Genomic DNA, 18067 nt, shown 5'->3' with positions numbered 1-18067 from the left:
TTTAATTTACAGTCAGAAGTTCTTCCCTTTGATGTAAAAGAAGTGTTAAAATGTTTCTCCTTATCACTGCCTAAGCAATGTTGTAATAAACCTGCCAGACTGCCTTTTTTTTTTCTGACAGCTGTCGGCTTGAGCAGAGAACGGCTCTGCGCTGAATCTGGAAAATGCTGTCTTAAGATCGCGAGGGGGGGTAGAATCGCAATCTCGATTCTTTAACGGTTAGTCATGCAGCTCTGACTGAAAGGGTCGTGTTAGGTTATCTACAGGCATCAGGTTGCATATTTTGGCTACCAAGCAATAAAATATATTTTTTCCAACATTCTCACACAAATGCAGAATTGAATTTTGTCAGCACATTAAATTCATCAACAAAGAAGCAGTTTTTGTAACTGATGCTTGCAATACAGCTATTTCAGCTTGTAGCAATCTCAAAAATACTGTCAAAGGCTGGATTCACACCTATGCATTTTACGCGCTTTTTGCATTTTGCAGATTTGCACTACAGTCCATTTAAAATGGTTTCCTATGGAACATGTTCTGTAGTGCAAATCTGCAAAATGCAAAAAGCACTAAAAATGCATAGGTGTGAATTCAGCCTAAAGCAGTGTTTCTCAACTCCGGTCCTCAAGGCACACCAACACGTCATGTTTTCAGGATTTCCACTATTTTGCACAGGTGATTTGATCAGTTTCACTGCCTTAGTAATTACCACAGCCGTTTCATCTGAGGGAAATCCTGAAAACATGACCTGTTGGTGCTCCTTGAGGACTGGAGTTGAGAAACACTGGTATAAAGCCTCATACAGACGATAAGAAAATCAAATGAATGATCGTCCGTTTTTGCAGGCTAGTCTCATATTGAAAACTAATGGGTTGCAAAGTTATGAAAATTTTTGTAAGACAGAATAGAACTTTGGCAGTGATGTGATGTAATGTATTGCATTGTATTATAATGTATTCCAGGGATATGCAATTAGGGGACCTCCAGCTGTTGCAGAACTACAAATCCCATGAGGCATTGCAAGACTCTGACAGCCACAAGCGTGACACCCAGAGGCAGAGGCATGATGGGACTTGTAGTTTTGCAACAGCTGGAGGTCCGCTAATTGCAGATCCCTGATGTATTCTTTAGGTTCCGAACATGCGTGGTCTTGGTCCCACAATTTTTTTTTTTCATACAAATACTATACTAATTAGATGAAAATCGTTTGTTCTGTTATTGTACGAGAAAATGTTTCATGCTTCTCCCTTCAGATATTTTTGAATGAACTGTCACAATCGGCTCTCGAAAGCTGTGTACCAGCGATCAGATTATTGGATGACCAATATTCTCATTGTGTGTATGGGCCTTAAAGGATAAGTTCACCTTAGTACAAAAAATAATTTTTGCTGGTAAAAAAAATATGCATTCCTTATTTTGTGTATTAGGAGCCTGTAAAGCATTGCACCGGTGATCAAGAGATCCATGATACCATGCAGGTCTCCTGCACACTGTCAGTGTATCTGCTTACCCATATATATCTCATAACGACAAAAAGACTAATTGAACTACCACAGCTCTCCACATCGCTAAGGCTATCGGGATTTGTCGTTTGTTCATACACAGAGCTGTGTGTAGGAATGACACGGCTGTGTGGGCAGAGCCCCGCACGGCCGCACTGATTTCTAAAATTGATAGCTAATATAGGGAACTTCTCCCTGTACTGTTGCCACAGGAAGAAACATGTAACATGCTCCCAAAGGTGAACGTATCCTTTAAGTCTAGGTTCACATCTATGCATTTTTAAGTGTGTTTGCAGATCCACAGAAATGAACTACAATCCACTGAACCTTATTTCCTATGGGTCCAGTTGACATCTATGCAGTTTGCTGCAATGCGTTTCTTGGAAAGGTGCATGGACTTTTTTTTACAAGCAGCATGGTGCACTTTTTGGCCCCATAGACTTCATGGAAATGCATTAAAAACATATGTACGTGGGTTCTTGGTGCATTTCTGGTGCACTTTCCTGCATGCATCAGGCACCTCCTCGTAGCAATATCAACACTACGCTAAATTCATTAAAAAGGCATAAAAAATGGAATTACGTACCGGTAATGTCCTTTTCCAGGAGTCTTTCAGGACAGCCACCTTTGAGAGACACTGGCTCCTCCCCTCTTAGGAAACACCGCCTTCATTTTCATGATTTAAGCCTCCTCCTCCCTTCGTTCCTCAGTTCTTCCAGAGTACCTCCGGCCAACTGGGGAGACACAAGAACACGTCAAATAAACAAACCTTTAAGTCTTACCTGACGGCCTCATGTAATGAGTTCCCGATGATCTGCAAAAAACTTGGGTGGGAACCGGTGCTGTCCTGAAAGACTCCTGGAAAAGGACATTACCGGTACGTAATTCCATTTTTCCCCAATCGTCTTTCAGGACAGCCACCTTTGAGAGGATAAGCGAGTACCCTGTCTTAGGGTGGGACCTACTGCTTGCAGCACCTTGTGACCAAAGGGCTTGGTCTTTGGCTGAGAGAAGATCCAATCTATAGCGCTTCACGAACGTAGAAAACTTGAACCACGCTGCGGCTCTACAGATCTGTTCAGGAGACACACCAGCCCACATTGTCTGCGGAGTTGCCGCTGTCCTGGCTGAGTGTGCTTTAATTCTAACTGGAGGCTTTAATACCCCAACCGCGCAAGTCTGCCCAATGGCTGACCTTAATCATCTGGTTAGCGTACGTCTAAAGGCTTTGGAACCCTTCCTAGCCCCTGGAAGTAACACTAAAGGTAAATCAGACTTCCTGAACTGGCTTTGTGTAACCAAAATAATGAAGGACACGTCCAAGAAGATGTGTTCCTGTTCGCTTACTGGTTTTGAACGAAAAATAGGCAGCATAATCTCTCGGACTCTCTGAGGATTAGAGACTACCATTAGGTAAAAAGGCCAGAATGATCTTAAAAACTGAATGGTCTGGAAAGGGAGTGCCTTAACAGAAAGGGTTTCGAGTTTACTCACTTTCCTTGCCGCAGTGATCGCCACAAAAAACACAGTTTTGAGAGTGATCAACCATAACCAGCCAGATTCCAATTGCTGAAAAAGGTTCCTTTGTGGGAACCTGTAAAACTAATGAGTGACCCCGACTGGGAAGGGGGCGACCAAAGGCTTGGTCTTTGCCTACTTAAGGCTCTAAGAACCTTACTATACCAAGGTCTGATGTTAGATGCCCTTCCAGGAATACGCTAAAAGCGAAAACCTGACTCTTCAATGTTTATGGGGCTAAACCTTTATCTGCCCCTGACTGCAGGAACTCTAGAACGGCTACGAGGCTGTGCACATTGAAGGAGTTCTCTGAGCATCAGCTGTTGAACCGTCTCCATACCTTCAAGAAAATGGTCTGAGTTTCTATTTACCTGCAATTCAGACGAGTGGCTATTAAACAGTCTGAGACCTCTTTGCCCTTCAGCAATTCCTTCTCAGTAGCCAAGCTGCAAGGATCCACCTGGGGACCGCAGACTGGACCCTGGGAGAAGGGACACTCCTAGACCGGGAAAACCCGGGGGGGGGGGGGGGGTTCTACTGACAGGCCCTTCAGAATGGAGAACCACGGCCTCCTGGGCCCAAGAGGTGTGATTAGAAAATAGGTAGTAATCTCCACCTGAAAACTTCCCTGACCCTGCAGGAATCAGAACGGGAGGGGAGAAAGCATAGCACTTAGAGAAACCCTAACTCTGTGCTTTAGTGTGTCTGCTCCCGACCTCCCATCTCCCCTGTTCATGGAACAGGAGATGGCTTCCTTTGCGTTTTCCCTTGAGAAAAAGAGAGGTCTATCCAAGGAATCCCCCAACTCTGGGTGATCCATTCAAAGAACCTCCTGCTTGAGAACCTGGTTGCTCTGAGGAAATCTAATATCAGGATTTGCTCTCCTTCAAGACAGATCACTGAAAAGACAGGATTTTAATATTCGGCCCATCTGAGGATGGCCTTCGCTAGGACCCATAAGGATCCGCTCCAGGAGTCCCCGTCCTGTCGACGCAAGCCACTGCCAAGGGATTGTTTCCATGACTCTTACATGAAGTCTCCAGAGAACTCTGAGAGGTCCTGAGAACCAGATCTACTGTTCTCAACTCCCTCCAATTTGAGGATCTCTTAGATTCCTTCCTGTACCAAACAGGAGTCTAGGTGTGTACCCCAACCTAAGCCGTTCGTATCGGTTGTAACCACCCTGGATACTGGGAAACTCCATTCTAGGTCTTATAACAAACGTGCTCCCTTTCCCAAAGGGACCTCTTTACCTGAGTTGGAACCAAAGAGTCCCAAGACCCCTGACTGTGGTCCCAAAGCTTCAAGATGAATAGTTTACAGAGGACGGTAACATGACCCCGTCCACTGAACTGCTAGGAGCGTGGCTGTCAGTAAACTCAACCTGCCTAACTGAGTTTTTGACGGTTGCCCTGGAGAAACAACAGTGCTCTGTCTATCTTCTGGATCTTCTCCAAGGAGGGAAGACCTTTTGTTCTGTTGAGCCCAGCACCTACCCCAGGAAGGTGACCCCCTGGTAAGGAATTTAAGTTGGGTTTCTCTAGGTTCAGAGGCCAACCCAGGCTCACTAACAGGTCTTTTGTTACCTGTTGATCCCAAATCGACTGCGTCAGAGAAGGTACAAACCGGAGAAGATCTTCAGGACACACGATCACCGAGACTCCCCTGAGACGCAGGAATGCCAGAACTTCTACCATCACTTTGGTGAAGATAGGAGGAGGAAAGGGATAGCCCAAAAGGGAAGTGCTTTGAACTGAATGTGTAGCACCCCTACAGAAGTTATCACTGCTAGCCTAAGGAAACGCTGGTGGTTCTCTGCAATGGGAATATGCAGGTATGCATCCATACTATCCATGCCCTGAAACAGTTTTGGTGGAAGAGGTGCCCTCACCCAGTGACCAAAACCAACGAAAGCCATCTGTAGGTGACTAAGACACACAGACGTTTCAGGTTCAGGATGAGCCTGAACTTTTTTCCCAAAGGCTTGTGAACCACAAAAATGTGAGAATAGGAGCCCTTTCTATATATCCTGCTGGGACCTGTATTACCACTTCCTGTTCCTCTAACTCCTGAAGAGGAAAGAAGGGCACATTTTGGCAGCTCAGTGACAAGGAGTCTCAAAAGAGGAGAGTTCTGAAAACTCCAAACGGTAACCTCTTACGATGATCCCCAACACAAACTGATTGGAGGTGATCATCTCCCACTGGGGGAGGAAGGCCTCTTTTTTACTGCTCCCCATATTTCTTCTTAAGGGGAAAGGCCTTTTTCTTATCAGCCGTGCGATCTAGCACTGCTTCAAGACCTGGCCCAAACAGCAGTAAACAGTAGCAGTAACAGCAGCCTCCTGTAAAGAGGTTTCCAGAGCTTTGCTTTGGACGCCTTGTCCCCCTGCCATGCCTTGACCCCCTGCCATGTCTTCAGCCTTGAGGCCCTCCAGGCTGAGTTGGTCAGAGCCGAAGATCTTGCATACATTCGCCTGGATTGAATCGAAGCAGCGTATGCCAACACCTTAAGCAGCATGGGAAAGGAGGATAGAAAGTCTCCTCTGCCGTCATTGCTTCATGCATTAATCTGGCTAAGCCGACACTTCATATTATGAGCCACCACTGTGGCCGCTATGGCAGGCTTAGATATTTTCTTAAGAGAAAAAGCCCATGCATCCTTCAAAAGTGAGTCCATCATTTCAAACATAGGGTCTGAAAGTATTCCCATGTCCCTGAGGACAGGTCAGTATGCCTGGACGTCTGAAGAAAGGTAGTCTCTAACCTGGGAGATTCTATTCCAGACAAGAGCTTCCTCTTCCGCCCAAGAAAAAACCTTTGCTTTAATGCACCAGAAAAGAAAGGTTTTCCTTCGGGACCCCGCCATTCCTGATGGCATCGATCAAGACATCATGAACCGGGAACACCCGCTTCCCCCAGGTCCTAGTACATCTGATCGTGGGGTGACAATGCCTTCTTCCTAAAGTGGTATGAATAGCTCTCAAGAGCTTATCCACTTCATCCAGGGGGAAGTTTATATCGAGGGGTTCTTTTGGGTTCCCCACCCAAGCCCTCACCTTTATCAGATTCCCTTGGGAGTCTGAGACGGCACTGTCAACTTCTTCCTCAACTTCCTCTCTGGAACCCTCTAGACTCTCCCTTAACCTGCAGGAGGAACATCCATCGGGTTAGGTGGAACACTCTGCTGTGCTGGTGAAAGAGTGCTCTGGAGCTGAGGCCACTGGAACCTTCACAGAAGCCGCCAGATATGCACCGTGTTCTGCTGCCTGTTTCCTGATGGCGCTCAAACATGGACCTGAACCCTCTGAGGCCACTGGAACCTTAGGTTAAAGGTCTGACTGAGCTATCCGGTGCTTCAATACACTCTTTACCAAGTGCCTTTGAACCAGGGATTCCCCAAAGAGGCTCTATATGAAGGACGCTCCCTCCTAGAACCAAGGGGAGACTTGCTCATGTCCTTCAGAGACCTAGAGATAAAAGAGCAGCATAAAATCCTAAAAAAAAAGAAACACCAGCACTACTTAAGAGGACCACCGGGAGTGCCCTCCCCTAGGATCAATCTCCATCTGGATCCCAGACGCACTGCCCTTCCCCCCGACCACCTAGGGGGAAAAAACACCAGTGGAGCTACTGGTTGTAAGGTAAGGGAACCCCTCGCCAGGGCTTTTACCTTTGAGTGGCTGGTGCCGTTACTCCTGGAGCTCCCGAAGCCACTGCTTTGGACATTCTCCTGTTGAGGAAGAGTGGTACGAACGTGCCTCCAACAGCTACCTGTGCAACTGTAGAAAGAGAGGCTGCACCAGCCGAACGCTAGGTTCCCCTCCACGTGCCGCGTCCGGAACCGGAAGACGCGGATCCAACGAAGAGGTCCGCCCCCACCGGAATTGACGTCGCCCGCCAACCGGTCCGGCCTCTGGCTCCCAGCCGACTGGATACACAGGGGGGCCTTGGACGTCCTCGTTGCAGCGCCCCACTGGACGAAACGCAGGGATGAACCTCCCCAAAAACGTCCTGCTTTCCCCAAGCGAAGATTGGAGTGCGTATATAGAAAAAGGTCAGTCAAAAGTTCAGCTTCCCCAGCCGACCGGACTGCCTGTTCCGTTAAAACACCCGCGGGTGAACGGACGGATGACCCTGTAAAACTTCCTGCTTTCCCCAAGCGAAGTTTAGGGTGTATAGACAGTACGAACGCTTCAGCTCCCCGCTGATCCGACTGTCAAGGGCCGACCGATAGACGGTCGGGTAACCGAGTGGGGCCGGGGCTCCGCTCGGATAGCTTGAGTCTCACCAACCGAATTCAGCTAAGGTTCCTTAGCGATGTCTCCCCACCGGAGGAAACACCATAACTGAGGAACGAAGGGAGGAGGAGGCTTAAATCATGAAAATGAAGGCGGTGTTTCCTAAGAGGGGAGGAGCCAGTGTCTCTCAAAGGTGGCTGTCCTGAAAGACGATTGGGGAAAAACGCACCACAAAAACACATCAACTGGACCTGCATAGATGTGAGCAAGCCTAAAATTCATTACTTGACAAACTAATATCAAATATATTGCATGCCTATCATATCAGGGTGAGCGTCTGTGCCTGTGTCCCAGTCGGCTAGGCACACATATAGTCATGGCTAACAATATTGGCACCCCTGTCAGATAATGCACCACTTCGCCCAGAAAAGTTTTGCAATTACAAATGTTTAGGCATTCTCATGTTTATTTCTTTTGTTTGTATTGGTATGACACAAAAAGCCAAATCTGACACATTCCACGGAAAACTCCAAAAAAATGGACTGGGCAAAATTATTGGCACCATCAATTTAATATTTGGTAGCACACTGCTTGGAAAAAATAACTGAAATTACTAAAAACCAGTTCACCATGTATGGGCCATAGCGCCCATGCGAACAAGACGTTACAATGTAAGCAATACAAGGTGCTAATAAGAAAAGTATTTTATTTTGTTTTTTATATATATATTTTTTGTTATATATTTTTCCTGTTACATCTATATTTTTTGTCTTTATATAGCCCGTTCGCTAGTCTATGGTTGATGCTTATATCCCCTGATGAAGCCGTGAGGCGAAACATGTCGACCATTCAATCTCTAGAAAGCCTCTTTGTTTCAACCACCATATTGGAGTTATCCCTTGAAATCCAACAACCTATTGTACTTTATTACCTGTTTTAATGTTTGTCTATATTAAATAGGGATGCACCGAATGGGTTTTTTGGTGCCGAAACCGATACCGAAAATGAAAAATACACTAGGCCGAAAACCGAAACCGATACCGAAACAGCACCGATACCGAAAATGACTGTTTTTTAAAAAAAAATTTATACAGGAGGTGGTCAGACTGGGGACATGGTACAGAAGATGGTCAGAGACTGGGGACATGGTACAGGAGATGGTCAGAGACTGGGGACATGGTGCAGGAGATGGTCAGAGACTGGGGACATGGTGCAGGAGATGGTCAGAGACTGGGGACATGGTACAGGAGATGGTCAGAGACTGGGGACATGGTACAGGAGATGGTCAGAGACTGGGGACATGGTACAGGAGATGGTCAGAGACTGGGGACATGGTACAGGAGATGGTCAGAGACTGGGGACATGGTACAGGAGATGGTCAGAGACTGGGGACATAGTACAGGAGATGGTCAGAGACTGGGGACATGGTACAGGAGATGGTCAGAGACTGGGGACATGGTACAGGAGATGGTCAGAGACTGGGGACATGGTACAGGAGATGGTCAGAGACTGGGGACATGGTACAGGAGATGGTCAGAGACTGGGGACATGGTACAGGAGGTGGTCAGAGACTGGGGACATGGTACAGGAGATGGTCAGAGACTGGGGACATGGTACAGGAGATGGTCAGAGACTGGGGACATGGTACAGGAGATGGTCAGAGACTGGGGACATGGTACAGGAGATGGTCAGAGACTGGGGACATGGTACAGGAGATGGTCAGAGACTGGGGACATGGTACAGGAGATGGTCAGAGACTGGGGACATGGTACAGGAGATGGTCAGAGACTGGGGACATGGTACAGGAGATGGTCAGAGACTGGGGACGTGGTACAGGAGATGGTCAGAGACTGCGGACGTGGTACAGGAGAGGGTCAGAGACTGGGGACGTGGTACAGGAGATGGTCAGAGACTGGGGACGTGGTACAGGAGATGGTCAGAGACTGCGGACGTGGTACAGGAGAGGGTCAGAGACTGGGGACGTGGTACAGGAGATGGTCAGAGACTGCGGACGTGGTACAGGAGATGGTCAGAGACTGCGGACGTGGTACAGGAGAGGGTCAGAAATTGCACACATGATACATGACACATGATACAATTGATACAATGCAGCCAGTGTGTGTCTCCCCTCATAGCAGTCAGTGTGTGTCTCCCCTCATAGCAGCCAGTGTGTGTCTCCCCTCATAGCAGCCAGTGTGTGTCTCCCCTCATAGCAGCCAGTGTGTGTGTGTCCCCTCATAGCAGCCAGTGTGTGTGTGTCCCCTCATAGCAGCCAGTGTGTGTGTGTGTGTGTCCCCTCATAGCAGCCAGTGTGTGTGTGTCCCCTCATAGCAGCCAGTGTGTGTGTGTCCCCTCATAGCAGCCAGTGTGTGTGTGTCCCCTCATAGCAGCCAACCTGTGAAGAGAAAACAGAAGAGAGAAGAGGAGAGTCGCCTCCGTCGCCTGTTTGATCACAGCAGGGGAACATCACAGCTTTCAGTTCAATAGCTGTGTGTTCCCGGCCGCGCGCCGTCACGTACAGCCCCTCCCCCTTGTCAGGGCACTTTGATAGACAGATCATCCGTCCAATCCTACGGGTGATCTGTCTATCAAAGTGCCCTGACAAGGGGGAGGGGCTGTACATGATGGCGCACGGCCGGGAACACACAGCTATTGAACTGAAAGCTGTGATGTTCCCGCGCTGTGATCAAACAGGCGGCGGAGACGGCTCGCCTGCACTATAGCGTGATATAGCTCTTCATGATGGGCGCACCAGGGGCGGGGGCGGAGCCCCGCCCCCTACCCTGGCCCCGCCCCATTTTCGGCTCCATTATCGGCCGTTTTTCTCTTTCGGCAAATTGCCGAAAAGGGCATTTTCGGCCGATATGTTTCGGCGGCCGAAATTTCGGTGCATCCCTAATATTAAAACACATTTTGTATATTTTTATATATATTTGATTGGTTTATTGTTATTATCTGTAACAAACATCACCATAGCCCTTTCCCAAATCCTTCTTCTTTAGAATAATTCATGCCTTGGGATGAAGTGCATATTTTCAGGTGTCTACCCTTAGACAAAAACTATATAAGTAATGCATCCATGCATTATAATAAGCACACATCCAAAAAAAACTTGAAATTAGTACCCATGTTAGGCCCCTTTCACACGGGCTTTCCGATCAGGTCCGCTTCTCAGTTTTTCAGGCAGACCCGATTGGAGCCTCCATTCACTCCTATGGAACAGTGGATGTCATCGGCGACACATCCGTTGACACCCGCTGCTATCCGATCCTGTCCGTGAAATCCAGACGGATGATGACCCTATTTTTCTCCGTCTCGCAGATCGGATGAAAATGGACAGGTAGTCTATTTTCATCCGATGTCCCCATAGAGGAGAGCGGGACTCCGACAGGTCTGTCTCAGCGCAGTGAGCGGAGACGGACTTGTCATCCACCTGCTCTGCGGGGATCAGCAGATCGATTCTCCGCTGAGCGAAGCGGAGTTCGCCGAGTGGACCGCCAACGTGAAAGGACCCTTAGTCCCAAGTTTCCCTTGTACCCCTGCTACATATTTATGACAGTAGCTACAGTAATAAGACAGACATTCAATAACCTATAGAAACGACCGCATTTATCGGCGTATAACACACTTTTTCCCCCTTAAAATCAGGGGAAAATCATAGGTGCGTGTTATACGCCATTCTCGGCAGCTTTCGGCCATTCTCGGCGGCTGAGTGTGGCCGAAAGCTGCTGAGAAAGGCCGAGAGCGGCCAAAAGCCACGGAAGGCGGCCGAAAGTCGCCAAGAACGGCTGAAGGTGGCCGAAAGCAGGACATCTGGCTCTGTATCTTGGCGGCGCCATTTTTAAATGGCAAAGCTGAAAAATACCCTGACAAGGCTGCAGATGGACACTGATAAGGCTGCATTGATGGGCATTTAAATGTAAGTTTTTTTCCTTAAGCTTCCCTCCTAAAAGTTTTTTCCTTAAAATTCACACCTAAACTTGGGGTGCGTGTTATAAGCCGATAAATACGGTAATTTGAATGGTTCTTTTACTTACCAGGATTCAATAAAATAATAGACTGATTGCCACGGGTTGCTGCCCCTTGTCCAGTACTCAGTAGATATTTATTATCTGCATTTCTATAGGGATGACATGGTTTTTTTTTTGTTTTTTTTTTACAGATATTATTACGCAACTTTATTGAAAAAATCCTTAAGATGTTCCTTTGCCCTTTTTTCAGCTAGATGTATGAAAGCTACTAGGTGACCTTTAAAACTCCCAGCATGAAGTGTCACTGGTAATAATGCCGAACGTTTCTCTTTTACCAACCATTACTCGCTCAGATCTATCCTCATCTTCATGAAATTATAGCGGGATATAACAACATTCTAAAAAGCAATGTTATTACAAGAATCTGGGCTGACATTCTCATAAACACTGACACACAGATCACCGTTCAAAATGAGGATTTTATCTAGAAAGCAAGTGTTTATCCACTCCAGCTGAAATATGCATCAAAAGCAATTACTAAAAAGGTCATATTCCCCAAACACTATGTTCCAGCTCAGATCTTCAAATGTGTGCTTGTTTTATTTACAGACCAAACAGAATCGACTTAAAACGCCAACAAAAAGTGTGTTCCTCTGTTGCTTTAGGGCCAATTTCCTGATACAGAGAATGATAACTGACACAGATAACTCTTTAGCATTTAAAACGCTAAAAGACAAAGTAGAAGGTTTACTATAAAGTGCATTACAAAAAAAAAAAACACTGGCAAAGTTCAGGAGCAACAAAGCTGTAAATCAGATACAGATAAATGTGTTTACATGATAACCAGCAAGTCAATTAACTATATAGACTTAACAGTACTTCTTCACTGGCACTCGCACACCTTTTATTTAAAGTGTCATTAAACCCACATCATTAAAAAATGTCAGTACATGCTGTTCATAGTCACTTAGTCACTACGGGATTTGTCTTCTGCATTCTGCAAAAAAAAAACAATTTGATCCTGCTGTTCACTGTCTCTCCCTCTCTGTGTCCCCTCCGCAGCCTGAGATTATGTAAACAAGCCGTTGCCACATCTACTGAGCATGTTCCAGTTTCAGTTCCCTTCTAAGCTGTTTATTTCCTCCTTTCTATCTATGCAGGTCATGACTATAGAGTCACACATGTGGGCGTACACACTGGTAAATGACAAACCACCCTCTCCCTGTGGTCTTCCATCTTAATTGATGGAAGACCACCTCCCTGTAATTCTAAGCACATACACACAATAGTCACAGGCTGGAGGGGCATGAAACAGGCTGTGATTGACAGAACCTCCCCCTAGATAGCCCACACAATATTTTTGCACAAAAATCATAAAAGATTTGAGTTCAAATACATACCGTATTTGCCGGCGTATAAGACGACCCGGCATATAAGACGACCCCCTAAAAACCTGCACAGTTAAAATGTTTTGCCCGTACTCACCGTTTAAGACGACCCCCGATTCCGAGGCTTCCGACGCTTCATATCCCTCTTCTTCTTCGTTCTTGCTGGAGCCATTTCCTTCTTCCTTCTGGTGCTGGAGCCAATCACGGCGAGCAATGTATTCTATTAATGAATACAAAGCCTGCTGGGATTGGCGGAGGCTGTTACATCATCAGCCCGCGCCTCACTCTCAAAGCCAATCGGAGCAGGCTACTGTGTGTAGCCTGCTCGGATTGGCAGAGATTGCTGCTCCAATCCGAGCAGGCTCTGTATTCATTTGAATACATCGCTCACTGGGATTGGTTCAGTGGTATATACTGTATGTAGCCGAAGCTACATACAGTATTACCGGACAGCCAGAAGGCATCCCAGCAGCGGACCCGGCGTATAAGACGACCCGTCCTTTTTGCTCAGTTTTTTTAAGTGTAAAAGGTCGTCTTATACGCCGGCAAATACGTATTTGTATAATGACTATTTGAAAAATGTATTTGATATCATTTATGTATTTTTCCTTTATATTTTGAATTTTTTTTTTTTTATTGCATGTGACTGAGAGCAGAGGACTAGAAGCTCCTCCCACCAATGTTTTCCTGCAGATGGAGTGGAAAAGAGCTGGGTCACATGACAGCTGTATGGCCATTATCAAAAAGGGTACTTTTTTAAATTAAAAAAAATATAGTGCCATCACCTATACACTGTACTTAAAGAGAAGGGATAATGTAAATTAAACAGTGTGTGTTTAGTATTACTTAAGGGCCCTTTCACACTTGTGTGACCTGAAAGTCACACGATTTTGCCCCGACTGATGCAATTTTGCTGCAATGCCGGTGTAATCTTGAGGCCTATGGACTTCAAGTTGCATCAAAGTCGGACCAAAGTAGTGCAGGGGCTACTTTGAAGTTGCACAGATATGAATGATACGCATTGGAAATCATGGGGTATGACTTGTCATGCGACTTTGCAGTGACAAGTCACACAAGTGTGAAAGGGGCCTTAGGGTTGTGGTTCAATCTGTTACAGGTTACTGCATAATAATCACATTTGTAACAAATATAGCTCTTTGGGAATTCCCCATAAGAATCAAAACAAACTAACGGCTGCACCAACAGTCAGTCCCTCTGGAAATGTCATTGCCCTCTCCTTTTCTGGGAGTGTCCAACTACTGTCTGTGCTGGCTCTGCCCCTCTACTATACCCCCCTACATGACCTTTTATAGGGCTCCCGGGGTAAGAACAAAGGAGAACACTATATATCATCCATTCTCAACCAAGGTTCAGTGAAACCTGAGGATTCTTTTAGAGGTTACTATGGGCCCCTTGAGCTGTGGCTAACCAATCTACCATTGATGGGGCCTGCATAGTCTCATGGCCAGCACCACGTGGCAGAGCCAGCTGCGTGACTCCCAATGACTTTGGGTTTGAAGGTCTTCCCATTGGCCAAAAATGTAAGGGGGCATTTTGCCCACTGACCACCAATGAATTGGTGTTAGCAGGGGTTCCGTGAGATCAATTATTTCCAGTGTTCCACTGGGGTAAAAAGGTTGAGAAAGGCTACCATTGAGTGTCACTTGAGTTACATACGGTATCTGAGTTTACGGGGGCTGCTGACATCCCATCTAATCTTGTGATCATGTAAATGATCCCACACGCTTGCCTTCTATACATTTCCACATTTACAATTTTTGAAGCTTTAATAATGTAACAATGCTTTACAATGACCATCCTTCTCAGCCTGAATTAATAATGATCAGGATAAGACAACATCATGAACTCACAAAACCAAATTCTCTAATGTATCCAGACTGCAGATCACATCATCAACTTTCATAAGTCAGCGAAGGCACAACAAATCCTGCAAAGAACTGCTAAAGATAGATGTAATTAATCTGCTTCAGTAAGCTGATCTGTCACTCTCCCTCGCTGGGAGCTGCCTTTCCTCCAAATCATGGAATATTGGGGGTTATTTACGAAAGGCAGATCCACTTTGCACTACAAGTGCACTTACTGTAAATCTGAGAGGAAGATCTGAAATGAGGGGAAGCTCTGCTGATTTTATCATCCAATCATGTGCAAGCTAAAATGCTGTTTTTTATTTTCCTTGCATGCCCCCCTCGGTTCTACAGCAACTGCACTTCCAAGTGCACTTGTAGTGCAAAGTGCATTTGCCTTTAGTATATAAACCCCATAGGGTTTGCTCAATTCAATTTAGTGTCTGATTCACTTTTTAGCCATTACTTTTCTATGTAAAACAAAAAAAGAACAGTGCCACTCAACCTTCTCGCACCAAAACCACAGTCTTGAGTGGTGAGATGTTCAACAACAACAAGCTACCAATACCCAACGTGAACATGACCTAAAACAACCAGCGCAGGTGGGAACGTGCTACTACTACGTTCTTCAAGCAAATAAGAATAGGATATGTCCCTTACCTGCAGTTTGGAGGAGGATCCAGCGTTATCTCTGCAAGTTCTTTCTGAATTCTAGAAAGGAAGAGAAATAATAACATTTATTGATCTCTAGTTTTAACACATACACAGCCTAAAGAAAAGACCATTCCATTTTCACTTATAGTAAACGTTTTTTTAAACCTGGGCAAATGATTCTGAACTTTAAGACCCCTTTCACACTGGGGCGTTTTTCAGGTGTTTTTCAGGCGCTTTAGCGGTAAAAAAAAGCGTCTGTAAAGCGCTTGAAAGAAGCCTCATCTGAAGTCCCAAAGTGAAAGCCCAAGTGCTTTAAGAGCCCTTTCACAATGTCAGCGCCCGAAAAATGCTCGTAAAGCGCCGCTTAAACTAGTAGCGCTTTACCAGTGTTTTTCGAGCATTATTGGTGCGCTTTTAACCCCTGCTAGTGGCCAAATAAAGGGTTAAAATCGCCCACAAAACTCTGCTGCCAATAGCGCTTTTCAGGCATTTTATAGGCGCTTCCCATTGATTTCAATGGGAAGGGGCGCTTTAGGAGCATTGTATTCACCGCTCCCAAAGCGATGCAAAGAAGCTGCTTGCAGGACTTTTATTTGAAAGCACTCAGGCTTTTACATTGGGATTGCAGTTGCGGCTTCTTTCAGGCGCTTTACAGGCACTTTTTTTAAAGCTAAAGTGCCTGAAAAATGCCCCAGTGTGAAAGGGATCTCAGTGTGAAAGTACTCAGGCTTTTATATTGGGATTGCAGATGAGGCTTCTTTCAAGCGCTTTACAGGTGCTTTTTTTTACTGCTACATCGCCTGAAAAACGTCCAAAAATAATAAATAGTGTGTGATAAACAGCGCAAGAAAAAAGTGCAATACAAACAGCGACCATTTCAGGCCATTTTTTTTTCAGTCCAAAAGCGCAGAAATATTCTATTGGACTAGAATACACAAATCTCGAAAAAGGGGTTTTAAAACCTCCAGATGCTGCGGGCAGAAAGACTTTGCCAATCTACCTAGTACCATACACATCAATCACCTGGCAAAGAGTGGGCTTCACCCTGCTGTGCTACACTAGATGCTACACAGACTGCAGTGTCTATCCCAGGCCTTTCTGTAAACTCTATTGGCTGTAATGCCATTGAACATATTACCTGAATATAAACATTTTAACAGTTCTCTTTTAAAGCGGTAGTAAACCGCTGGGTGTTTAAAAAAAAAAAAAGGCAATCACAATGTGCTAGCATGCATCACATACTAGCACATTATGGAAAACCTACCTCCCTATGGCAGCGAGCTGTCACCACTGAAGGGGTTTCTATCTTCAGCCGGTCTTCCTTCTAGGTTTGTAGACACCGGCTGTGAGTGGCCGCAGCCTCGATGACATCACTTTTGTGCATGTGCGTGGGAGCCACCGTTTACAGCACAGGACTCTGAAGGAACAGCATGGGTATGCCGTTCCTTCAGAGTGCACGCGCCAATGATTTCACCGGCTGCATGTAAGTAAATATCTCCTAAATGGTGCACATTTAGGAGATATTTACAGTACCTACAGGTAAGCCTTGTTTTGGCTTACCTATAGGTAAAATTCATGCATGGGAGTTTACTACCACTTTAATAATAAAAAAAAGTTTTAAATAACATCTTTATAAATAAAACAAACATGAATATTGCTTTCTGACTGTTAATCGAGCAGGACTGTGGATCTGTGTATGTAAACACACAGATCCAGGTCCTGTCAGGTGAGAGGAGACCAATGGTGTTTTCCCAGTACAGAGGAACACTGATCGGTCTCCTCCCCTTGTGAGTCCCCGCCCCCTACAGTTAGAATCACTCCCTAGGCAACACCGTTAACCCCTTCACCGCCCCCTACTGTTAACACCTTCACTGCCAGTATACAGTAATCAATGCATTTGTATAGCACTGATCGCTGTATAAATGTGAATGGTGTCAAAAGTGTCCGATCTGTAGGCCGCAATGTCACTATAAAAATCGCAGATCGCCGCCATTACTAGTAAAAAAAAAAAATGCCATAAACTATCTCCTATTTTGTAGACACTATAACTTTTGTGCAAACCAATAAATATACGCTTATTGTGATTTTTTATTTTTTTTTTAACAAAAAATATGTAGATGAATACATATCGGCCTAAACTGAGGGGAAAAAAATATATTGAGATATTTATTATAGCAAAAGGCAAAAAATATTGTGTTTTTTTTTTTTTTTCAAACTTGTCGCTCTTCTTTTGTTTATAGTGTAAAAAAAAAAAAAACGCAGAGATGATCAAATAGCAACAAAAGAAAGCTCTATTTGTGGGAGAAAATTATAAATATTTAATTTGGGTACACTGTAGCATGACCGTGCAATTGTCATTCTAATTGTGACAGTGCTGAAAACCGAAAAATTGGCTTGGGCAGGAAGGGGGTGAAAGTGCCCTGTAAGTGGTTAATCTGTAAAGCTAGCTAGATGGACTCATGTCTAGGAAAGTATAAAGGTAGCAGTGTAGATACTACACAAAAATATTCCTACAGATCAATGTTCTCCAAACTGCGGCCCTTTGCATAACTTTATCCGGTCCTTGGGGCACTACTCCTCTCACTGACACCAACAATGGGGCATAATTCCAACCACTGACACCAACAATGGGGCATAATTCCTACCACTGACACCAAAAATGAGGCATAATTCCTACCACTGACACCAACAATGGGGCATAATTCCTACCACTGACACCAACAATGGGGCATAATTCCTACCACTGACACCAACAATGGGGCATAATTCCTACCACTGACACCAAAAATGGGGCACTCAATTGCTGGTCCCCCTAAAGTCCGAAGAACAGTAAAGTGGTCCTTTGTTTAGAAAGAGTTTGGAGAGCCCTACTATAGACATTGCTACACGTTTATGTGGGAACATTTCCCTCAATACACTCATTCGGATT

The 18067-nt window shown here is 45.4% G+C and overlaps 1 protein-coding gene across 1 annotated transcript in view; it reads right to left on the bottom strand.

Annotated features, from left to right (window-relative positions):
• The window catches only part of UBE2E2 (ubiquitin conjugating enzyme E2 E2), a 327402-nt gene that overhangs the window by 223606 nt on the left and 85729 nt on the right, over positions 1-18067 (bottom strand). The window contains exon 3 of the mRNA XM_077491414.1: positions 15145-15195. Within this exon, the coding sequence (XP_077347540.1) occupies positions 15145-15195 (51 nt within the window). The remainder of the gene's footprint in view (positions 1-15144; positions 15196-18067) is intronic.

The sequence above is a fragment of the Lithobates pipiens genome, unplaced genomic scaffold (genome assembly GCF_037356315.1).
Source record: "Lithobates pipiens isolate NorthernLeopardFrog02 unplaced genomic scaffold, aLitPip1_a1.2 Scaffold_19, whole genome shotgun sequence".
Lineage (NCBI taxonomy): Eukaryota > Metazoa > Chordata > Amphibia > Anura > Ranidae > Lithobates > Lithobates pipiens.
This window is presented reverse-complemented; position numbering and strand designations above follow the sequence as displayed.